General features: G+C 41.2%; 1 protein-coding gene and 1 long non-coding RNA gene across 4 annotated transcripts in view; one reads left to right on the top strand and one right to left on the bottom strand.

Annotated features, from left to right (window-relative positions):
- LPCAT1 (lysophosphatidylcholine acyltransferase 1) overlaps positions 1-2,014 on the bottom strand; it is a 66,289-nt gene extending 64,275 nt beyond the window's left edge. The window contains exon 1 of one of the 3 annotated variants that reach the window (XM_054058651.1): positions 1,755-2,014. In XM_054058651.1, coding sequence (XP_053914626.1) covers positions 1,755-1,865 — 111 coding nt within the window. In that variant the 5' untranslated portion in view covers positions 1,866-2,014. The remainder of the gene's footprint in view (positions 1-1,754) is intronic. The other 2 variants (XM_054058650.1, XM_054058649.1) reach the window with 2 other exon arrangements.
- A 2,789-nt stretch (positions 2,015-4,803) lies between these two features.
- The window catches only part of LOC128851522 (uncharacterized), a 32,779-nt gene continuing 12,452 nt past the window's right edge, over positions 4,804-25,130 (top strand). Inside the window, exons 1-5 of the long non-coding RNA XR_008448890.1 lie at positions 4,804-4,903; positions 6,616-6,704; positions 7,992-8,057; positions 12,056-12,152; positions 13,865-14,101. This is a non-coding gene — a long non-coding RNA (uncharacterized LOC128851522). The remainder of the gene's footprint in view (positions 4,904-6,615; positions 6,705-7,991; positions 8,058-12,055; positions 12,153-13,864; positions 14,102-25,130) is intronic.

Raw genomic sequence — 25,130 nt, 5'->3', positions numbered from 1 at the left:
AATTACATCAGAAACTTGACTTCACGAATAAAGCTGGGTTACATGGGAAAGAAATCATTAAAAGTATGATTTATTGAGGAAGCTGTAGGTACAGACTGAATGAGGTGAATGATACAAACCTTTTCTCCTTTTTCCTATTTGAACAAAAATTTACCAGTAACCACTGAATTCAGGATTTAACTGCATCACTCTGAGATATTTGGTAAAAAAAGTGAAAACCTTTTCTGCTGGAGTCTACTATGAATTCGTTGGCTGCCTGATACTTAACATGAAGCACATTCCGATATTCTGTAAATCAGGCCATACATGCCTTGTATTAAGTATCTAGACAGCAACAGGGCAATGTAACCATAAGCTTCACTCAGAATGTAAATGAAATTAAGGTTAGATCTAATGCACCTTGATCCGAGAGGTTCAATATTAGCAGATCTTAATTTTCTTGTTAAGCTGTTAGGCCCCCAAAACAACAACTTTAAAGAACTGAGGTATTCCAGTGATGCAAGTAACAGAAATGGCCAACCCTTTCTTAGGTAAGCCTTTAAGAGTACTTCCTCATCCTGCAAGTGACCCAGAGCTTACGGAACGCCTAAGACAAGGGCTGTGCACTCTGAATACCCAACCACCTCCTGCTCACCCTGCGAGGTAAGCGAGGCAGTGGCACAGAGGGAAAAATAACCATAAAGCCAAGCAACTGCAAATCTGCATTTTAATACCAATGTTTGTCAACTCGTGCTACCTGTTCAATGTGTAAATTATGCCACAGGGATTATTCACCCAGGGGCCAAACTTCAGACAGACCAGATGCCTCGGCCCAGGCACCCCGTAACTTGGCACTGGAAAAGAGCACCTCCACAAGAACGCTGGGGGGTTTTAATCCCGGGGAGATCATAAAACAATACTTTTTTTAAAAAAAATAGTTTGCTTGGCTTTTTTTGCTCAAGAAAGTGTCATGGGGCAGCTGAGGAACATGCCCACGGTGGCCTTTTGTCCCACAACCTGTGGCTTGACGGGTGCCCCCCAGCCCCCATTCTGGAGCACAGCACCCATCACCCCCAGCCCCCCCCCCAGGGCACCTATAGCCCCCAGCCCACCCAGGACGCGGCACCGGCCCCCCAGCCTCCCCGGAGCACAGCACCCACTGCCCCCAGACCCCTGCCCGCCACCCGCATCACTGCGCCCACACCAGCCCCCCGGGACACAACCTCTCCCCTCTAAGCCCCCCCGGGCAGGGCATCCACCGCCTGCCCTGTGCACGGCATCCACCACCCTCAGCCCCCTACTACCCCCAGCGCACCCCGTGTGCAGTACCACGCCCTCTGCGCCCCCCGGGCACGGCACCTACCGCCCCCAGCCCCCCACCCCGGGTCCCGCAGCCCCCAGCCGCCCTTCCGGGGCACCCACCGCCCCCTGCACTCCCTCCCCGGGACGCCTATCGCCTCCAGCTCCCCCAGGATGCGGCTCCGCACCCCCGCCCGGGCACAGCACCCACCGCCCCCTGCACCGCCCTCTCCTCCCCGGGGGGCAGCACCCACGGCCCTCTACACCCCCCTTCCCCGGGAGGGGCACCCACCGCCCCCAGCCCCTGCATTTCCCCCCCTTCTCAGAGCACTCCTCGCCCCCGCCCCCCCGCCTCCCCAACACGGCCCCCGCCGGCTCTCGCACCGCCCCCCCCCGGCGGCTCCCAAAGCCCCCGCCCGGCGCAGGACGCGGCCCTTGAGGAGGAGGCGGGAGCGCCGGGCCCTGGGCGCCCCTACCTTGGCTTTCTCCAGGGGGCTGAAGCGCAGCTGGTGCACGAAGGGGCTCCGCGGGGGCGGCTCCCGGCTGCCGGGCGCGCAGCATCCCCGGCCGCGGCCACTCAGCCTCATCGCGGGGCAGGACCGCGCGCTGCCCGCCTCGCCGGGAGGAACCGCTACTGCCCCGAGCGGCGGCGGCGCGCGGGCACGGGCGGACACGGCGCTCCGGAGCCGCTAAAAGGCGGCCCCCGCCCTCCTCGCCGCCGCGCCTGCGCCCTGCGCGCCGGCTACAGCCGCTCCGCTGCGGGGAGGGGTGGGGGCGCACGTCCAGCCCTGCAGCCACCCCTGCAGCCAGTCCACCACCCATCTACTCGTCCACCCCCCCCACCCCGTTTATTCCTCCATCCATTCCTCCAACTCTACATCCATCCCTCCATCCCCCCATTCATTCCTCCATTCATCCCTCCCTCCATCCCTTCCTCCATCCCTTCCTCCATTCCTCCCTCCATTCACCCACCCATGCCTCTCTCCATCCACCCATCCCTTCCTCCACCCATCTACCTGTCCACCCAGCCATCCTTTCCCGCATTCATCCTTCCCTCCCTTTAACCACCCACCCATCTATCCGTCCCTCCATCCCTTCCTCCACCCATCTACCCGTCCACCCACCCACCCACCCACCCACTCACCTAACTATTCCTCCCTCCCTTCACCCATCTATTCCTTCCTCCCCATCCCTCCTTCCATCCACCCATCCCTCTATCCCTCTCTCCATCCATCCATCCATCCATCTACCGGTCCATCCACCCACTCACCCATCCACCCATTCCTCCATTCATCCTTCCTTCCCTCCATCCACCCACCCCTCCATCCATCCCTCCTTCCCTCCCTCCCTCCCTCCCTCTACCCATCTACCTACTCACTGGCCCATCTATTTTTCCATCCCTCCATTCATCCCTCCCTCCTTTCCTCCTCCCCTCCATCCACTCACCCATCCCTCCCTCCCTCCACCCACCCATCCCTTCCTCCACCCATCCCTCTATCCCTCTATCCCTCCCTCCCTCCACCTATCTACCTGTCCACCCACCCATCCATTTCTCCATTCATCCTTCCCTCCCCCATCCCTCCCTCCACTCATCCGCCCATCCCTCCCTCCACCCACTCACCCCTCCCTCCTATCCGTCCATTCATCCGTCCCTCCACCCATCTACCTGTCTACTCACCCACCCATCCGTTCCTCCCTCCCTCTACCAATCCCTCTGTCTATCCCTCCCTCCACCTATCTACCCGTCCACACGCACGGACCTCCATGGTTGCGCTAGGGTAGGGTGTCACTAATAGGAGCAGGGAGGAGGGGGGGATCAGGGAATGGCTGAGAGGTCACCACCAGCGGCCAGGGCGGCCACCAGGGACCTGCTCGATTTGGGGCTGGCACCTCACTTGGACCTCAAAGCGGGGGAATGACTGAGCATGGGGAATATCTAAAAAACCTGAAAAACGAGAGATGAAGGGAATCTCTCTGTGGTTCTTAGATCTATAATAGTGAATAGACATCCCTGCTATACCTGGAAGAAGGAAGATGTTGTCCTCACATCACATGTCAAGATGTTTGTCGATCTATGGGTAAATCTGTTCCGAGCAAACCTTGGCTTTTTTTTTTTTTAATGAAGAGTCTAGCTAATTTGCACCCTGGGATCTTAACAGAGTTGGCTAAGGAAGCATCTAAGTTTGGGGTTTAACAAATCTTTAAATATAAAAGAAGTTCTTGACAGACAAAATAGCCATTTTGTTCTGCCCGTTTTTGAAAGATCAAGCAGAATGACCTGTACAGTTCTCTACTGTTTAACATCAGCCACAGGCAAAACAGTACAAAAGGTATGTAAACTGTTAGATAAAGAAATATGGAAGATAGCCTTAATGTCAATCAAACAATTCTGCTAATCTTATTGAGTGAGATTTAAAGGTAAATTGATAAAAGTAACTGCAAAACAATAATTACTGTACAGTTCCTTATCACGAGGATTAGAATTGCAAAATGGTCTCTGAGTCCTCTGGTTAATACCGTACATATTTCCTTTGGCTGATGCTGTTAAATGGCTGATATCTTAAACAGAAAAATAGATTTTGACTTTTAAAGGATCAAAAACTTTTTCAGAGGTTGATCTTAATGATACCGGGGTTTGCAAGGTTCTGCAGGCTCATCATCTTTCAAGAGTTTCCCAAAGATTCCAAATGAAGTCGCCATCAATAAAATCCATGGATGTGCTAAATGGTAACCTGGTAAACTACTGTGAGAGCAACTGTAATGTCATCTGGACTGCTGAGAAAAATTAGCACTTTCAATCAGGTTTTTACAGCCATTGTGTATGTATTTTCCATGAATACAAGCCATGCCTCTGGAACAAGAGCTTGTGTCTTGGAAAAGATCATCTAAAACCAATTTGAAGCAATTTATCACAGATAAGGTCCCAGTGCAATGTGTCCAGTATGACTGTTGGATGTACTACCAGGATTAGTGCACAGAAATCAATTACTGTGTCTATTAATGAGACTGATACTAGAACAAGGTGCGTACATCTGACGTTAGAGATCAGGCAGTGCAAAGACCCCTCCAAAATATTACAGAACTGGAGGAAATCTCTTACGAAAATACATTTAAAAAGCTAAGTCCATTTATTTTGTAAAAAAGATCTGCAGGAACTGGCTTACTGCAGTGTTCAAATACCTTCACAAAGAAAATGTATCGCATGCTAAAGCTTTTCAAAACGGTCTATAAGGATCAGTGTTTGGAAGCTGAGATAATATAATGGTAACGGTTTTAATCATAAACAAGCTCCTTGGTTCAGTTCAGGACTAGTGATAAGATGTACTGGCCCAAGGTCAGAGTATGTGATCCAGAGATCCCTTTTAACCTTAAACTCTCTAAAGTATTTTAGCTGCATTCCAAACTATTTGGCTGTCCTTTCCTTTGCTCCCTCTCCAGTGACTTCAAGCCAGTGATTAGATCAGCCGTACGGGGACGATTTCAATAATAAATGACAGATTTCTTGAAGAATGAAGCAAAGACTCCCTCTAACAGGGCCCACACACTGTGTGGCCAGGGAGGGGTTTTTTGCAGCTCTCCACAGGAATCTGTCTGGCTTGCCGACCAGTCGAAACCATCCTGTCAGGTCAGTGGTAGTGTTGAAGGGCTCCAGCGCATGCACTTATTCCCCACCCGGCAGGCGTAAGACACGATGCAGTGAGGGTTTTGGAACAGGCTCAGTTGTGAGATGCAAGCAGGCTTCTTTAATTCTGCTAGCTGTGTTTACTTACTTTTAACTACTTTTTTACTTTACTTTTTACTACTTTTGGAAGCCAGCTTCCAAAAATGATCTAATATTCTTATTGGTTGCATCGGAGTTTTTGGTATTTGTAACATCTTCCACAACTGCAAAATCTAGTGATGTGTTGCCTGCCTGTTACTTTAGCTCTTTAGCCTTTGCTCTTAGAGCACCTGTTCTGTATTACTGGGTGTACAAGCAGCATTCTAGTTTTTATTACTGCTTTCATGGGTTTAGCCTATTCTTTTCTAATTGCCATGTCTGTACCATGAACTATAATTCGATGACCATATTTTGGGTTGTTTCAGAGTCTATATGAACACACGTGAAATATTAGGAGGTTAACAGGTGCTTTGTTGGATTTCGATTCTCATTTATTTTGTTTGAAATTCTGCTGTGTTCAGTATAACTTAAGATGAATAAGTTAAAATGTCCAGCGTAGCTTTCTTAAATTTGCAATGACATATTTCCGCGTCTCTGTAGTCCTCTTAATTTGGAATTGTAAAAATGTAAAATGGTGGATCTAAGCCATCTTTCTTGTGAAAGAAAATTCGCCCAGTAGAGAGGCTGAGAGTGAGCCCTGAAACAGGAGCAACCCTGTGGCAGGGCTTGAATGGGAAAGGCAGACTGGGAGTCTGCAAGCAAACCAGTTTGGCATATGATAAACAGGGGGGTGAAGGGACTGGCCCAAATGGCAGCACAGAATAAGCCGTGCTTACACAATGCTACTCCTTTCTGTGCAGTGAAGTGCAAAGTTTATTTGGATCCTTTCAGAGACATATTGTGAAACTTGCTCCTGGCGGTAAGACTCTGCAGGAGCATATAAAAAAGGGCAGTATTTTATACTTACGATATATAATGTAATATACTTATTTAAAAATAAGTATCCTGGGATTTTTAGTGAATTAATTTGGAGATTGGATAAAGTACGACTATAGTATTGGGGTTTGATTGCTGCTTTTTTGTACAAATCACAAAAATGCCTTAACTAAGGCACTGCTGTCAAGGCTGGTGTATGCTACATGGCTCATCTAATAAGGACTTACAAGGATGCAAGACGAATTTGTTGCAGGATTTATGGAAACTACCTTGCTTCACAAGAGAAGAAAATGTGTGATACATTATGTTGGATGTAAGTGTATTATGATACAATTGGAAAAGGAAATGTTGAAGCTGACTATCATGAGAATAAATTGCAGTAAGCTCTCAAATAATCTCCTCAGGGAAGCTGTGGAACCTGAAACCATTAAAATGAGACTGCACAAACATATAAGTGCCATTCTACTCTGGTGAGCAAGATCTCTAATTGGTTCTTTCTGTCATTCATTTATATGATTCATAGGGAGCTGTACAAATAAAAGGACTTATGTACAAAAGGCTTACAAATATTAATTAAGATATACGCTTCTCTGAGCCTTGAAGTAAGAAAAGTATTATTCAATATTTAACAGTTAAACTGAAGTGGTTTTCTCTGAAATAAATCAAATAAATGTTCATAAAAAGCAAATATTATGCCACATCAGTGAACTTTATTTAAAAAAATATATTTTCCTCCCTAGGAAACGTCCTTGCTTTGATTTTTATGATGGTGCTTGACTTTGATGGTCATTTGGTAAAATCAGCTGATACCTATTCAAACACAATTCAGGTATACCTCCACCCTTAAACCGAGTTTCTTACAGTTGATTTCATTAGTTCCATAGGGGATTTTCCTGATTTTTTCCCCTTCTTTCTTATTTTTTTCCCTTGTGACTCCCATTGCAAATCTATTCAGTGTTTAAACCAGGAAAGGTTTTAAAATTACTTGGAAAAAAAATGTATTCTATGAAGAGAAAAAACAAATAAGTTCTTCTTGAATTACTAGCAGTGTACAGATTTTGCAATGAAAATGTGCTCACATTTTTCTTCTGGTTTGTGAGGAAATGCAGCACCCATATGGCTTTCTTGAATCAGGAGAGTAATGGCTGGAGTTAGTGGCAGGTCTGTGGGAATAACAGCAGTTTCTTCTTTTGATAGTGCTGTATTATCTTGGATGTGCTATATTGAATAAATAAAAGCCCCTTGTGATAAAAAGCAACCAAAATCAGGATAAGAGCTGTCTCATTCAGGAATTATTAGGAGACGTAATTCAGGGAATTCAAAAAATAATTTTTTACTTAATATATACTTTTCACCTGAGCATTACTGATGTTGTAATCAACTCAGTGAGCTTGGCTTCAGTGATTGTGAACAAACTCACCAGTTCCCACCTGACAATGGCCTCTCAGTACTGGAGTAGGAGGAGGCATATGTGCTAGGTGTCATAGACACTTTGCCAGGTGCTGAAGTGTCCACTCTTGTTGCACAAACCCTGCACACTGGTGGGAATAACATCATGAGAGTGAGTGAACTTAAAGAGCAGTGTGTGTTGATTCTGTCTTTCTCCAGTAGATGAAAAGAAATTTTGGGCAACTGGAGCCTTGCTCAATTCTTTCGAAGGCTGATTCAAGTCTGTGGAAAAAATTATTCTGGGATTTGAGATGTGCCTCACACTTGATTGCTTGATCAAGAGTATCCCAATTTATTTTGTGCATTTTATTTCTCCCTTATTGTTCTTATACTGAAATGCAGAAGAAAATGGCCATGGTGGGTCTGGTGATATCTCACCGACCTTTAAATGTATTGGTTCTCAGCCATGGTTCAGATTTAGACTAAACTCCTCTCAGTTCTTACTTGAAAAAACACATCCTGGTAAATGGCCACACACACAAGGTGTATGAAGATGAAAAGAGTGCACAGATAAAGGGGACTTGGTACAAATTAAAATAGCAAATGTTTTCAGTGCTTTACTATGCTTGTAGCCCTCTATATCTATGTTCATTTCTTTTTCATCTTCATACACATTCTTCCTCTTCTTTCTCTGAATGTCTTAGCTAAAAATACTTTATGTTTCTAGTCCCAACAGAAAAGAGCAATCCTAAGGAAATGAAGCAGTCTCTCCCTGGAGTAAGGTAATTGGAAGGTAGGGAATGAAATCCTTGAATTCTTTTCTGTAACTTTTCTGGTATATCTGTGGTTTGCAAGTAGAATATGCATTCTTGTCTAATTCTACCAATGTACATGCTCAAAAGAAGCTATTTTTTCTCTGCCTCTGTTTAAAGCCTGTGCCCAGGTACACAACAACTAAGGCTCCATATGACTGTCATGGTAATTTCTGCAAGTTGGAATGCTAACTACTAAGACAACATTTTCCATCTCCAGAACACATTATATAAAGCAGATAAGAACATCTTGAGCTCTCTGCAGTCACCACACTTGTATCTTTGTGCAAATATTACAATATCTTATGAAAATACCCATTGAATTCCAACACATTTGAACTTTCAGTTTGCACATTCTCTTCCACTGGCTTCCTATGATTTCTCATTTCTAAGTTACTGTATGTATTTACAGAGCTTTTGTGTTAGGCAACCTTTATTTAAAGAGCATTAAATTAACATTATTCAGAGGATGAGTAAAGCAGTACCCACAAGATTTATTTTAGGAAGCTTTGTGCATTATTCATATAACAAAATAATAATGGAGATTGCTGATAAGGTGAAACAAATTCATATAAATTAATTCACTAGAAGCAGCCTTTATGAAACTTATGTCATGACCCAATCATATCCAACACCACTTTCCAATCACATGGAATGCTTCATTTAATGAGTAAAGTCTAGTATTTAATGTTTAAAATATTTATTTACTGTAAGCTAGTAACACTGGTTAAATATGCAAAACATAACATACAAACATTTTAGGCTTTTGGAAGTGCAAATAGGATGAGCTGCCAAAAGATCCCTGGGCAAGAATGTCCAGATTCAATCTGTTGCCTTGGGAGGCAGATTATAGGGAGGCAAAATCACAGCCTGTGGTGAAAAAGAGACCATGTGGGACTCACAGTGGTGCCAGTGGATTTATGCCCAGCTCATGCCACTGCCCATGCCAGCTCCCTGGCAGCTGCAGCCCTCAAATGAGACAGGGCAAGGCAGAATCAGGCAGCCAGATCTTTCTTGCCTGTATTCCCCTCCCCACTCTTCCAGGGGAAGAGGGAGATAAAGTGTGTGTGCGCGCGCGTGCAAGTGGGCCTGTGTGTGTACATGCGTTGGTAGATGCATAGGTCTTCCCTGGGGTCAGTAAAATCCAGGGATCATGTGAAAACACAAAATATAGCTGTGCAACAGTAAGTGGTTTATTCTGATTGCATTTGGCTTCCACAAATAAGAACCACAAAGAGATGCACCTGTGTATCTGCCAGTCAGGATAACCCAGAGGCAGGACAGGATGCAGAGAGAGCAGACGGCATAGCCACTAGAACCGAGTAAGACAATAAAGAACTGCCAAATACAGATACATTGCTTCGGGATGCGTCATCGACTGTGTCATCCAGTGGAATAACCCATCTAAATCTAAGCATATTAAGTTCTCCAGTGAGTTTATTAATGTGGGCTAACACCATCTGTTTGTGGACGCAGGGCATTTTATCTCTCATTAACATGATACAGCAGTTAAATTTAGATAGGCTCTTGTGTAAGCTGAGTATCATTTAGCTATTCCTGACACTAATTTCTAGGTGCTGGAGTGGTTAATTAATATTACTGACTGTACCTAACTTTTCTACAGGTTTTCTTAAATTCAAGATCTGATAACCAACAAAAAGCCAATTCTTAGAATACAACATTTTGTGTTAATAACATTTCAATGGAAATGTATTACAATAGTGAGCCATGATGTCAAACAACAAGGATGGCGAAACTAAATGCAGTAATTTAATGTGAAACCCTGTCAGCTGGTAATAATTACCTGGAAGGATTAGGTTATAAATTGCGTAGGCCTTTTCTATACTAGTCTTGTAATCTTTTAAATACTTTTTTATTAGCTCTTGTCAAAAGATAATTGATTTTTTTAGTGTCAGCTGCGGAAGGTGAAAAAAGATGGTACTAGGGATGCAACTACTAGTAAGCAGAAACTCCCTGCTAGTGACTCTTCATTCATAGTGTGCTATTGCTGTCTGGATTAGATTGCTTTCCCAAAGCTTTGACAAGGGTGGATAGATTTCAGGAAATCTACTCAGTGGCAGAGAAGAATAGTCATACAGATTCCTTGGTCCTGTTCAACAACCCCTGTTAAAAAAAAAGTCTTACATGAGGTGTAAGCTCATCTGTGTGACTTTGCACAGCTCCACCCACAACCAGCAGTTACCACAGGTCAGCTAGCAGAGGATTTGCCAAGGGAGCAGCGGAGATTATTGCCCCTGTGTGCTGCTAGCAGTACTGAGCTACTCACATGCTGTGCCCGAGAAGCAGCAGTAGTTGAACACCTGAATGGCAGTTGCAGGCTCTTAGTGGAGCTGCCTTGTCTGTATTCTTTAGTGCATGTGCTGTAGTTCTCCAGATAACATCACAGTGAAAGGGAGAAAAGGGCAACATTATTCAGAGATAATGAATTTATTAATAGAGCAAGGGGATCATCAGCCTAGCATTCTCTTCGTGCCAACACACAGTTTCCCACTCGTGTCATAAGCCTGCAATTACACAGCTCTCCTGTTTTGATTGAGTGTGCGTCAGCCTCAGCAGTCCTTTGCTCGCTATGTGAGTGAGATTGCTGGTATCACATCCTCCCTTCAAAAATGACACTGTCCTTTAAATGAGGTTTCAGCCAGAACACAAAATAATACTCCACAATTTGTAAAAAAAGAGCTGGTGAGAAATTTGGAGTCTAATGTACTCAGTAGGATTCATAATTACATGCACTTACATTTATTACTTAGTGGTAGATGACTCTAACCCTGCAGAAAACAATATCATAATGAGATTCAGTGATTGCTAGTAGAAGCTAAAAGCGCATGGATTCAAATTAAATTCCCAAAGAGGGGATTTGGGGAAAGGCGAGTGAAAAGGAAATAACTAAACATTCAAAGGCTTCCTTTCAGATGCTTATATCCCTATCACTAGATGTTTTTAGTAAAGATTTGATGTCTTTCTAAATAGAAATAGATATTAATGCCAAAGTTACTGTCTGGGATTTGGGGCAGAAGAATAGAGATCAACTTAGGTGGTCATGTGGTGTTCTGCTTGAATGGTCATTGCTCCAGAAATGTGGACTTTAGCTCTTTGGCTAGGAAGTTAAACTAATGAACTGCTCAGGAGGTCTACCAGCAGCCAGGGTCTTGGCAATGGCCACAGTCAGCATCAGAGAGAAAATGCAAAATGTGATAGGTAGTCAAGTTGAAATGTATTCAGGGCTTGATTGCCCTAATAAATCTCAAGTTCTGTTATCTGTAGCATCAGTGAGGCGGTAGTCACGTGAAGTGTTAGTAAGATTAGGGAATGATGGTGACGTAAAAGGAGATTTCTCAGAAGACAGCTTGTTCTTCAGGTGAAGTAATGCTATGGTGTAAAGCATTTCTTTTTCCTTTTTAACTGACCTTTGGGATTCTTCAGAAGGTGTGGCAAAACATTATTCCCATAACTTTGATTCTTTTATGCCATTGACATACTGCCCTCTGACGTCTGACATGATGAAGAGAATCTTTGCTACTACTTTTCAAAAAATGAACCATGCCAGAGTCCACAGTGTGTGAGGAACACCTTCTTAGCTTAGTCCTCTCCCTTCTGATGAATGTCAAATCCCTAATCATTGGCTTATTCTCTGACTTGCAAGAAATACAGCTTGGTAGCCTCTCAGTTCAGCAGAAGCTTTGTGACTGCATAATATTTATTTAAATATAATAGATAATAATTTCTCTATATTCACTGCACAGAGGCATACATCATACTTTCAGTTCTTGCTCTTGTGTTATTTACTGTGTAGGAACATGTTACTTCCAGGTAATTTGTTGCTACAGACCACATACAAAATCTGCAGTTTTATAGCCCTCTGCAAATGATGTGGGTCATTTAACCTGAAATATCTTATGTTCTTCTGTGAATCCACCCAAACATCTCTTACACTGGCATGTTGCTCTTCTTCACCCAGGACTGCTGCTTGGTGCTCTATCCTCATAGAAAAGAACCTCAAAAGGATCAACTTCATTTTACTTTGCAATGAAGATGCAATATTGACAAATTGTACAGTAGGTATTTATTTTATTAGTATATTTTATTAGCTAGTTTTTATATTCCACCACATTTAGTTGTAAGTCATGGAGTGTGCAGCTTTTGTTTCCTAGCTTTTATTTGTTGGAGGCTAATTTTTTTACACATACAAATCTGTTGGTAGGATGGATATAACTTGATTTTTCTTGCACCGAGTTCAATGACTTTCAAAAGTCTTGGTATTTCTTGATATACGTCTTTGTTCCTGTTTGATTTACAGGCAGGGTGCTTACATATTGGTAGCTCAGACAGATAGCTAGATCTCAACACTTTTAACCCAATACCATTTAAGTTGGGGCAGGGTGATTCTGCAGCAATGAAAGAAAAAACTCAATTCTAAATGTGCATGTGGAAACTCCTGAAAGGAGGCAATGGAAGGATTTGTAGCAGTAGTGCCTATCTGTCCTCCTTTGATGGGTTTTGAGTAACTAGTAATTCCGCTTAGCTGCAGCAAGGCTGAAGAGGCTGCAAACCTATTTACATTGTCTTAGTAGTCATATATCCGTGAGCATGGCGCAGGCTGCTTGGCCCTTGAGAGGACCGTTGAGTTTAGGAAAGCATCATCAGTTTGCATCATAGTTTCATCCCAGGTTCCTCAGACCAGGGTGAGTCAATATATCAGGTGGACAAGGAGATATCAGAGAGCCTGATGGCTTTGTAGATAATGGAGTGAGCCCAAGGGCTTTTGCTGTGGAATAGAAATCAACATTATCTCAAATCCCTGAGCATAAGACCTCCACCATTTGCTGTAATGAAAGATGCATGGCTACCATGTCTGCAATCACAAACACACTGTAGCAACAGCGGCTTCAGTACCTCTCTCTTCTGTATTTTTGGCATTGTTCTGAGCAGTGAATTTCTTCCTTTAAGAACATTGCTTTACTAGGCACAGTGTAACACTGAGTCAAGTGTTTGCCATCGGAGCGGTAGGACAAAGTGGGCTGCCCCCATCAGCTGCAGTATTTCATAGAAGAGATGTCTGCAGTTCAAACTTCTAGCTTTTTTGTCTGTCCCTCCATCCCATTCTTTTACACATCTTGCTCACCCATAGTAGACTGAATGGATCTGTTGGCCTTAACTTCAGAGTTCTTCACTCGTCTGTCAGTGCAAATTTCACTGTCAGTCTGCCTGGGGCCAAGTTCATCCATTCCTCTCTTCTAAGAAAGTAATTATTAAATGGATTTGCTACCTAGAAAATAAAACAAACTGCCTTTCCTTATGAAGAATGATAAATCAGTCTTAATGTAACTAAAGATTTCTCTTGAAATCTGACAAACAACAGAGAAGTATTCTTTCTGTGAATAAACTCAGTATACTGGGTACATGAATCCCACCAGCAGCCCACATGAGTATGTGGTATTTCCAGAGGCACTGCAACATGGTGTACTGATCCTTTATGATGGCAGCGTGTATTACTGTCACACCGATGATTTTTCAACAGTGCTCTGGTTACAGCAAATTTAAATACTGATCTTGCAGAAGTCAGAGGAAACTCTTACATCCAAGAGAAATCTCAGTTTAGTGAACCATAGTAGCAGAACTTTAGGCTGAAAATTTTGCTGATACTGCCAGTCATTTTTCAGTTCCCCCAACCAGTGATAGCTGTTTTGAGCCAAAGACAGGCAGTTCTTGCAAAAAACAAAAAGGCTTTTTGGTAAGACTACATATAGATGTGTCTGTTCTGTTTTAGTGTCTTCCACCTCACAAATCTATGCCATCGGTCCTTCAGATAATCGCACAGCTTGAGCTGTACAGCAGCTCTAACCAGGCTTGAGTGTTTCCGGAAAACCTCAGTACGACAAGCCTGCTTGCTCTGTGTTATTCTGGCAAGCGCAATGTTCCCAGGAACTGGCTGCAGTTGTTCTTCACGAGCTGAGTGAACGTGAAGTATCCCCAAATGCATATGAACCGACTCAGCTGCACACAGGTAATGTGTTGGACTTCACTATGTCTGTGTCTTTTTGTTCCCTACTAATTCTTTGCTTTATTTTCCCATCACGGGGACCTGGTGGTGCTTAAGCACTTTTGAAATGGATGGATTTGAACTCTTCTAATCTCTCACAGGGAGATACTTTTCCTAGTAGCTTCAATCACTTTTGCAGCTCATCTCTGAAATGTCTCCAGTATTTCAATATCCTTCTTATGTGTGTTGTTGATAACAGGTTGGCTGAGGAAAGAGCCGCTGAGATGGAAAGGAGTAGGGGAAGAAATCAGCAGGTGTTACTCAATAATTCAAATAAATTAATGCTTTTTTTTTTTGGACTTTGGTGTACATTACAATGTCTGAGAATGGAAAAGAAAAAGGTGGCATCTGTATGGACCATTATTTATGGAAAACACATGCTGGGGGTTTACCCATCAAAAATGAAGAAGAAGGTAACACCTTATTGGACTACTGGAGGAGTGTAGCAAGGATGAGGGTAACCAGGCAAAGAATCTGTACAATATGTATATTTTCTTGAAGTGGCTCTCTGAGATGGTGTTTCTTTACAAGCCTGCTTTGCAGAAGACTTCTTAGAGGTGTCTTACAGGCTGTGTGAAATTCTGCAGCTGAAGAAAAGCATGGGCAGGAAGGCCAGTCTCTTCTGTGGGAAAACTGGAACATGGGCTCAGTGGGCATGTGCCTGTCAGCTGAGGTTGGTGGGCACTGACACAGCTTGGCCAAAGCATGCTGCCAGATCATAGCTAGAGGCGTAGGCTGGATCTGACGGTTACTGGGAGAAGTTGTAGGAAAACGAAAATGAGATTGAAAAAGTTATGATTGTGAGTTCTCAGGAAACATGAGAAAAGAGCACAATCACTGGAGCTTGGGTGTGAGAAGGTGGGTTGGGGTCTGCAAGAAGCCAGTTCGTGTCTTTTGGTTCACCAATCCGTGAAGCAACTTGTTCCTCTCCTTGCATTGAGGCAGGTGAATCCGTTTATGTTTTTCCTAACGCTAGGAGCACCATCTAGTGGAAACGTATGTTGGTCCAGCAAATAATTCAAACTGTTTCTAGTGGGTAACAGAGATTTGTCTTTACACTGGAAGCATCTACATTTGCTTTTATCTCTATTTACAAACACAGAAGACTAGTTTAAGTCCAGCATCACAAATCAAATTAATTACAAATGTGTTATTCTGTTGTCATTCCTGTTTAGCCACCATTACTATCAATTTTTATGGCCATGGGGAAAATACAGCATATACCTTCACACAGTCCATCCTTTTTGAGTTCTGTGGATTCCTCACTGCTATACTTCGCATTCAGTGTTTTCACATTAGTATTACAGTACTCAGTGTCCTAAACTACTCCCTTAGACTGATTTACGTGCCTGTAGATGTCTGAACTAGGTCAGAGTGGTGTAGAAGAGTCTGATACAAATGTAGTTTGTATTCAATGAAAAATCAGCGCAACCATGAAAGAGACCACAAAAGGAATAGCAAATAATCTATAGAAATAAATGTTTATGTTTAAATTCCTGTTTAAATCTGCTGTAGATTTGATACTAAACTCTCAAAGCTACCTGCCAAAATATGTATTTTCTAACATTTTGTGAGAACAGTTTTGCACTGAGTTATAAATTAATATAAATAAGTAAATGAACCGCTTCCAGCTAGAAAAGAGCTGTATCGATGGAGGAGAAAAAATATGACAAAGATCCCCTACTTTTTTAGTATTTTCTCATAATGTGTCAGGTAGAGTGCTTTCAATGAGGGTGCCAAGTGGCATATTTAAAATAACAAAAATGAAGTGCCTTTATGCACATTTTACATTCAAAGTTTATAATTCATCGTTACATGATATTGTGGAGATCAGAAACAGGTTAAAATAAAACAGGGATTAGGCATATTTTTGAACAGAGCTGTGGCCCTGGAAATCTCCCAGATGCTGCTAACTGGAAGCTGGTAGGATTTATCAGTCTTAAGAGCAGAGGAGTGGCTGTACTGGTGTTGGATCATGGGCCAACTAATCCATTATCCTGCCTCCAGCAGTCTCCAAAAGCAGATGGCTTGGGAACAATAAAAGCAAATCTATAAAATATTTCTCTTCTAAAACTTTCCCAGCTGAGGGTATTTCTTGAGTCTGCTGTGGTCTTTTTTACAGCACTCAGGATCTTCTAAGTGCTCCTTACAGCTTCCATTTAAGCCAGACTTCTTGCACCCACAACCTCTCAGGCAAGGAGTTTCTCAGCACCTCTGCTTTGTGGTGAGCCACTTCCTTGTGTTTGTTTTGAATGTGGCTGCTACTAAATTCACTTGATGTTTTTTTCTCTGCGTGTACTGGAGGAGACAGGGAATAACCAGCCCCTTCTCCATTCAGAATATTGCAACATCACTTACTGCGAGACCTTGCTGTCCCCATATGTTACTGGAGCACTGCTCCCAAGATCTAAATCCTTCTGGTGCACCAAGACATGATGAAATTTCAGCTGGTTCAGGAGGTATGTTTCCTGCTGTGCCATAAAGCAGACTGCTCACAGCTGCTATGATCATCCTCCTCACCTCTTCCCTGACCTTGCTCCTGGCTGCGCACTCCTGCCTCCTTTTATCCTTGTACCAGCACTGATTCGATTTAAGAGCTGCACCTGCAACAACATTGGGCTGCTTTGAGCTGCACTACCTGCCTTACCAGTTCTGCAAATGTGGTGCCTGGATCCCTGGGCTGGATTTTCCCAGGATGGGCTGAGATGAAACCAAACCTGGCTTTACAAAAAAAAAAACCAAAAAACACAAACAAAAAAAAAACTTCACAGGTTGTCCTGGACAGTGGATAAGCTCATAAACTCTCTAAGATCTCAGATGGCTCTGCAGCTGCTTTGCCTTCCTACTGCAGAGCCTGCCGAGTATGGGATCCAGGGGACAGGGCTAGGATTGCACAGGCTGCTAGAAGGGCAGTGTATCCCAGTGGCTCAGGGCATGTTCCAGGGGCTAAATAAAAAGAAGTCTGCCTTTGGAGCTGGACTTAGCAATCACAGACTTAAACAAGCATGATGGTACTACACCTTTCATTTTGCCATCTCTTTATAAATTAAGTAATTACTATTTTTCAGTAAATTAGGTTTTTACTAACCCTGAAAAGCTTCTAAACCAAGTAGTCTCCTTGAGACTTGGGAACCTCGGCACCAATATTTATGCTATCCCTTTAATCACTTTTTTCCCCCCTGTTTTTCCTCCCCCCCTGCGCCTTTGTTGTTCTTTCTTTCCATAACTTTGTCTTACTTGCTGTTCGTCTCCTTCCAGCCTTATGGATTTGCCTTCCTGTTATACAAACAGCAGAAAAGAGTATGTTAAGGATGGAAAGGTCTATCTTTTGGTGAATGTGGTGTACGCAGGTCACTGATGTTGTCGCAGCTGAGTTGGCTGTCTTGGGAATGGAGTAGTGCCATTTGAAAGAGCAGCTGCTGCTGTCTGAGCCTCTAACCTTATAAGTATGAATTGTGCCTGTGGCAGCAAAATTAATGGCTAACATAAAAGGAGAAATAGAAAGCAGGTGGCCTCTTGAAAGAGCAGCCGGAGCTCCAGGACCACATTTATACTACAGAGCACACCATCAGCCATGCATTTTCTTTACCCAAAGTATTTTCTGTAGCCCTTTTCTGTAACCTTACTCCTTACTTGACCCACGGTCATCCCAGAGGCTCATACATCAAACTGGGAAAATTAATATTAAAGTATAATTAAAATGAATGCACTCAAACCAGTCACTAAAAAAAACTGTGAAATTCTGTGATGTTGCACATGCCTACTCATTTATGTTTATTGTTCAGATACTTTTATTTGTAAAAGTAATTGAGTTATGAACACCGCTATCTTGCGAAGAATGCAATGCCATCATGCCACGCAGCGTATAGTTGAAATCCTTATCTTCCTTTAATTACAGTGTGTGATGTCTCATTGATTCAGCTCTGCATTTCACTGAACTTTGTCTTCAAATTCTGTTTTCAGAGATCAGCTTGGGGCACAGAGATCAGGCAGGGCTACGAATGTGGCTCTGTAATATCTCATTTTTATTTATAGATCTGCAGCCTGATCCACTACAAGGAGGATCATTCCCTAAAAGTGGCACAAAATATGAACCTTACTTTTTTAAAGGCCTGTTTAAAAAAGCTACTTTTTAAGATAGATGAGGTGAGCTACCTAGGGATTCTTATGTGAGTAAAAGGTGGCAGACTGGGCCATTCATCTGAATGGGTAATTATTACACATAATTCTGCATTGTGAGATACACACTGATACTACAGAAGAAATTATTTGGAACATTTTGCAAGTACTAAAATTAATGTTACATGAATTTGTCATTTCAACAAAAAAGTTATGTATTTTGTGTGTTATAATTTAACCTTGTTAATGTAGAAGTAGGAATTTTGCTTTCCCTGGCCTCTTGGGAAGGAAAAAACTGGTGTATCTAATTATCTGAACACTCAGAAACATAAAAGAATAGCAAGTGGTGAAATTATAAATCTGTTGGAACAACTCTATGTTTTCTGATTAAACTCTGTTTCTGGTGGCTCTCAGCAATCATGTTCCTCCAGTGTTCATAGTAATTGCATGTGTCAAAGCTGAGGCCTTGTGTAAACTGTACCAAATGAGTTACAATTTTAATTTAGAAAGAGATAACTGTATTTGCCCCTGCAGGCAGATTGCATTGGGTCAGAAGTATAAAAACGAATAAAAAAGAGAGTAGGAAGGAGGCTAGAGGGCCTCCAGGTTAATAATAAGTAGAAAATCTAATAAGGCTTACATTACAATGGTTGATTTTTTTTTTTTTTGAGGTGTGTGGGGGGAGAAAAATGTAATTTGCAAACATGAAGCCAAACTCTGTTACTTGCATCTAGTCCATGTGTATGAGTGCACATTACCGTATGCATGCAGGTATGTTTGGCTTTGGTACAGAACTATCTCTGTATTTTATAGTTGAAGACTACAGGGCACTTTACCTCTGGCACTACAACAATGAAGGAATTTTAAAAAAGGTTTTCAAAAGGTGGAAACTCACACAACCTAATACATATACTATTTAAAAATACCTACTCAATCCCTATAATTGCATTATATTTCGCATTTTTCCTGGTGTAGGCAATACACTATGTAATTTTCTTAATGTTACATTGCATTTTGGAAACGTTAGTCACGATTTTTTTTGTCTGAATCCAAAATCTTATTTTTTATTTGAAATTTTAATCAAGATTATTAGAAATATGAGTGAATACAGCTATGAGGCTACAGTAGTTTTGTGTATATTTGAAAGCAATCACTTTAGCGACGACTAGATGCTGTCAATAATTTTGCTTAGTACTCTGAGCTATGGAAATTGCTTTTGCCTAAGCTACTCTACAGAAGACCAGTAGAACCCAAGTGTTGATTGAGAAGAACGAGCTGCAATTGCTGCTTATAACTAAGACTTAATTTAATCTGTCTACAGCCTTGCAAAATTTCCCCTTTAAGGAGCCTGCTTCAAGCTGATTCTGTGTTTGCTCATGTTTGATTTTCACCTGAAATGGTCCAGTCATTTCCCAGAGTAAGAGTACAAGAAGAAGCCTGTTTTGTATCTGTTAACATTTTCTTTGTAATTGCTTCATTACGAAGCTGTAGTTCCTTCGTGTTTTAGTGCAGGATAGTTAATTCGAAGACCATAAGAGATGGATAATCTGCCACTTTCTGTATTACCATGTTTCAGAGGTAAACTACCCTCCCCATTAAAGTATTCTGCCTGTTCAAAAATGTGAATATGCCAGGTTTTAGCTTTCAGCTTTTAGTTCTTGTTGACTTTTCACTGCCGGTTTGAAAAGCTACTTAATCCCTGAATTAGTATTTTTCTCTCATCGAGATAATTATACTGTGTAATCATTTCTCCTCTCAGTCTTCTCTTTGATAGGTTAAAGAGATTGAGGTCTTAAAACCTCTAACTCTTACAGGCATCCTTGCAGCTTTTTAATACTTTTTTGACCTTTAAACCGTCTCCAAATTATGTACTGTAAATGACAGTGCAATGTTTTCAGTGTTTTCTCTATTTAAAAGGAGAAGCGGTCCTTGGGATTTTTTTTTACTATCCATTGAATTAATTTATTCTTAAATATTTTCAGACTTCAGGATCTCTCTGGTATCCTTCAGATACCAGGATCTCCCTGGTATTTGACAGCACCAGCATGAACAACTTGCTTTTTCTATGAGGTCCAGTCCTTCCATACACCCTGTAGTTCCACCTTTCATCTGTTCTGGACCCACTGCTCTCTGACTGGCTTTGTGCACTCGGAGCTCTGAAATGAGCCATTCAGTCAAGACTTATAATGTTTTATTAAGAACTTCAGGACAGAGCTGATGTGTTTGGGCTTTTTGAGTGTTTTGTTGGATTTTTTTCCTGTTGACTTGTATTAATATGTCATTGTTTTGGTAGTGTAACCCCAGTAATCATCTGCACATATACAACCACAATATGTATCAAGCAGAATCTTCAAAGACGGGAATATAGAGTAAAAGTATGGGAAACACAAAAACATCAGTCTTCTTTCCACAAATGACTTTCATGCATCTCCTTTTTTGGGAAGGATGTGGGCTGGCAACTCAAAAGCAGTATACAAAATCACTAGATTTCCTTCTGTTAAAAATCAGTCCTGCATTATGGAGAAGTCAGGGCTTTCAAATGCTGAATGGGATACTTTAAAATTTGTTAGACCAGTAATTATTCCAAAAATGTCACAACAATTCCAGAAAACTATTTAATTGAAATGATAGTCATCTTTAAAGCTTTCTTTGACTTTACATATGTCAGCCATGATTACAGACTTCAAAAAGCCCAATGGAAGTTGATAACTGAGCACATTTTCCATCAGCATATTTGCATAAATTTATCTCAACACATATACTTATCATGTCTATTTGTTTTTTTGGGTTTGTGTGTCAGTTTTGAGCAGGTTGATCTGACAATCCATCAAGAATACCGTAGACTATAACTTAATAGTTTGAAATTGATTGTGGTACTGATTTAATATTTGAAGAAGGATGAGAAGATAGTAAACAATGTGGGCAGAAATCAGCTCCTTTTCAGAGAGAAACTTTGATGCAGTTTTGTGCCAAAATGAACCACAGATGTAAATATGCTCATGCATTTTAGATAAAGGAAAGTATAATTCAAACTAAGGGGAGTAAAATCAATTATAGTTTATATGTTCCTTTGCAAACAGTTCTATCATTTCCATTTCAATCTTCTATAAAAAAAGTTCCTAGGATATCTTCTGAATGGTTAAAGGCAGATGGAAATACTTCAGTCTTTTGGCGAAAAAAACTGGTTCACAGTGGATTCACCTGCAGTATCTTGTAAACCAGTGGCTTTTTGCAAAGCAGGATTGGTTCCATAGAAACAATCCCCAAATTCTAGAGGGAAAATCCTTTTCTGTCCTGTGTTACTCAAAAGCAAAGATGCCTTTAACATAAGAGCCAACATGAATTTATATAATCAGACAGTTTACTGTGAAGTATTCAAAACCAGAATAAGATGACAAATTACAGTTTAGCTGTTCTTCTCGGAGTTTCAAAATTACGTAATGAAATGTATATGCTGTTCCATGTGGTCTGTTAGCAAACATATTTCTATTGGATATGGATCTTACCTTTTTCTCGTGAATAAATAGTTGTCTAGCATTGGGAGGTGTTTAATAACAAATGTAAATAAGTGACTGGAAGAAGCTGCCTTTCTGTGGATTGTAGCTTTCATTAGTGTATTGGAAAAAAAAAAAAACCCAATATGGAAGAATCACATGCACAAGAACTTCTTGGATGCAGTTACTGCTTATTTTAATATTAGCAGTTTTAAAAATTAGCATTCAGAATAATGTCCATGAGATGTGAATTCTGATAAAGGACAATGGCCTAAATTTTATTCTCAACTATTGTCTAGCATGAGTGAGTGTATTAAAGCAATTGAAGCTACTGCAGATTTACATCAGCATTAAAAGAAAGAGGAATCTTTCCCAAAGTAATGTAATGAGTTCCTTTATCCTGCTTAATCCTATTTCATTGCAGCAATGTTCTACAGCTTGCATGCTGTTAATTACTGTTAGTGAAGCATACTTGACTTCAATTGCTCCTCTGAGCCTCACTCTCTGATTCCAAATGACTTTGTGTGAAGCAGAGATCTTTTCTGATTAACAACACCACCAAAAAAAAATATACAGTATCAAATTTCATTACTGCCTTAGTCTATTAGTTGTTTCTTTTAAATTCAGACTTCTATTTGTTTATGGATTTCTTTTTCTGGAAAACTATTATAGAACTTCAATCTTTGTGTGAGTAAAAGGTAAGTTCAGTTTTTTCTCCAAAATATGTCACAATATTTGGTTTAAAACCCTATAACTTAACTTCGGGTTTAACCGCAAGATTAAAATGAATGAACAACCAAAGTCAATCACAATTTTTGTTGGCAAAATAGACCTCCTCCTTCATTTTAGTCCAAGACTCCTCAAATACTGATTCCAAAAAGCCTACAAATTGAAGAAATGGCATTGCTGTGTTTTTCATAGTGTATTTCCCCAACATTATAATGCGATAGAAGATGGAGACAAGCTTTTATGCACACAAGAGCTTCTGTGCCCAAAAACCTAACATTTTTTTCCAAATATGAGTTGGTCTAATGAGGGACGGTCATTACAGATCTTGCCATGCTAACATCATTAGAACATCAGAGCTACCGTAACACCAAAATATGATGTGTGCTCTCTGTAAAGAAAGGTTATATAGCCAATATTCGTCTTTCAGTAACTGACAATCATTAACAAATATACTTCTCTTTTTCAAAACACCTTAATGCTAGTTTTCTCAATTCTCAAGACTTTTTTCATGATGTTCTCTCTGAGAACCAGTGACACTTGTGACGGAGCCCTCTTGCTGTTTGTTCTTAGTTTTCATTAAATGAATTACGAAAATCTTCAGGTTTAAACCCAACACATGATGAGGAAATTAGCATAGATTGTAACATACATTAAAACAATGTCTTTGGAATAAACAGCCTCCTGATGGGTAATACAATGGCACTTTCTCCAGAAGTTTTCAGTGAAGCAGCAAAATCATCATTCATCTCAGTTATGGTATGTACCTCCTTGTGCAAGGGATAACTCATCTGCCTCAATATAATCTAATATTTTTAGCAGTTGTCATAGATTCAACATATTTCTTTCAGTCCCATCATGAGATTCCTTCCACTGATAGGGGTTGACACAAATATTGCTGAGGGTTCATCTGGAGAGGAAGTTGCCTCAACTCACAGCAACCCTCTAAAGTTTACAGTCTTCTTCTGATGTGGCCATTACTGCCTTCTCAGTGGTGTCAGTGTAGAAAATCCTTGTTCATCCCTCTTGCATGACTGCTGTTATGTCAAAATTATGGCCAAGGAAATATGGTCCTGTGCGCTACCCAGGTACAACTGTAATTTTCTGATAGTTTTCATGATTTGCTTCATTATCAGCAAGGTTTTGGCACCCTTCTGGCCTTCTAAAACATACCTTGGTTTCTTTTGTGGGCTTACAGTCCCTCAGGCTGCTGGAGCGGATTGACAAAATATTTATTTTGCTCACTTATCAGTCAACTAGCTCTGTGCTTCCTTCACCAAGGCAGGACAGAGAACTAGTCTGCAAGCTGATATTAAGGGCAGTATTCCTGAACCTTTCTGGTATCTATATTAATAAGGACTGGGAAAAATACCCTAATTTCAGTCTCCGTATAGCTCAAATTCAGTAACATTTTGTTCTTAGACATAAGCTTGAATGAGGAAGAACATCCTGAGAAACTGATTGTAACAGAAATAGTAAAGAAACTCTTGACCCAGACAGCTAACTGCAATAGTACCATGTAACATTACCCTCTAGGAATATTTTTACAAAAGGGGCGTAAAGTGATAGGAACAGTCTAAATACTGAACTGGAGTGGAGTGCCTGATATAAATTCCAGTGATACAATAGAGGTAAGTAGAGAAGGTAGGATTTTTAAGTAGTTTGATATTTATGAATTCCTTGTTGGAATTGTTCATTTGAATGTTTGAGTAGAGCAGGATAATTACAGTGTGTGGCAGTAGTTATGCACTGTGTTTCAACATAAGATCATCAAGGATTATGTTTAGTTACGTATCTCTACTTGTATTGCCCTTGGTTTGCCTGGGGAGATGGAACCTTATGAACAATTTTAATGAACAAACAAACAAAAAAAATCCAATCTAGGTCAAATGACATTTGTTTTGAGTTCAGTATTTCTCAGGTTAAGTTCCTTAGTCAGGCAGTGGTGTTTATTGCAACAGAGAATTGATTGGGTCATGTAGGGCACAGAGTACAAATAGCAGTGTCATTCACCAATAGGTACCATAATTTCCTCCAACATGTACTGAACTCCTACCGGTCCTTCCAGCACCAGTGGAAGAGAAACAGGAGAGAGTATCAGTAAAACACACTTCGTTTTCATTTCTATATCTTAAATAAGCCTTGAGGGTAAGGCTCAAATGAGTGACAGCCTGGCTTATGTTGTTTTAGTCTACAAAAGTGTTTTATCAAATTGGTAGTGCTATGTGTCAGTCATATGTGACCTCTGTATGGAAAATGTTTACACGATATTATTAACTGTTTTGCTCCAGGGTTTCCTCATGAATCTGCTGTATTCTCTGCATTAACTACATGAATAGTTGTTATGTGTCTGCAACCAAGCTAGCACATCTCCAGCCAACTTTCTAGAAACAATTGTTTGAAAATGCACTCCTACATATGCCCAGAGTCTTATCAAGCACCTTTATTCAGATGTTTTAGGAAAAAGTTATTATAAAGATTCAGCTTGTTATTTCTGTGTTGCTTGATGGACTTTCAGACACTGAATAAATTATTATTTCCCAGTTCAGTCTCCCCTATTTAACAGTACACAAAATAAAAAGCGAAGACAGATATTTCTCCAACATATATATTCTCTAGTGTATTATTGTTACAAACATGGCTTTTTCACAGAA

Source organism: Cuculus canorus, chromosome 2 (assembly GCF_017976375.1).
Source record: "Cuculus canorus isolate bCucCan1 chromosome 2, bCucCan1.pri, whole genome shotgun sequence".
In the NCBI taxonomy this organism is placed as follows: Eukaryota; Metazoa; Chordata; class Aves; order Cuculiformes; family Cuculidae; genus Cuculus; species Cuculus canorus.
The sequence above is the reverse complement of the archived record's forward strand: the minus strand, read 5'-3'. Positions and strand labels throughout refer to the sequence as shown.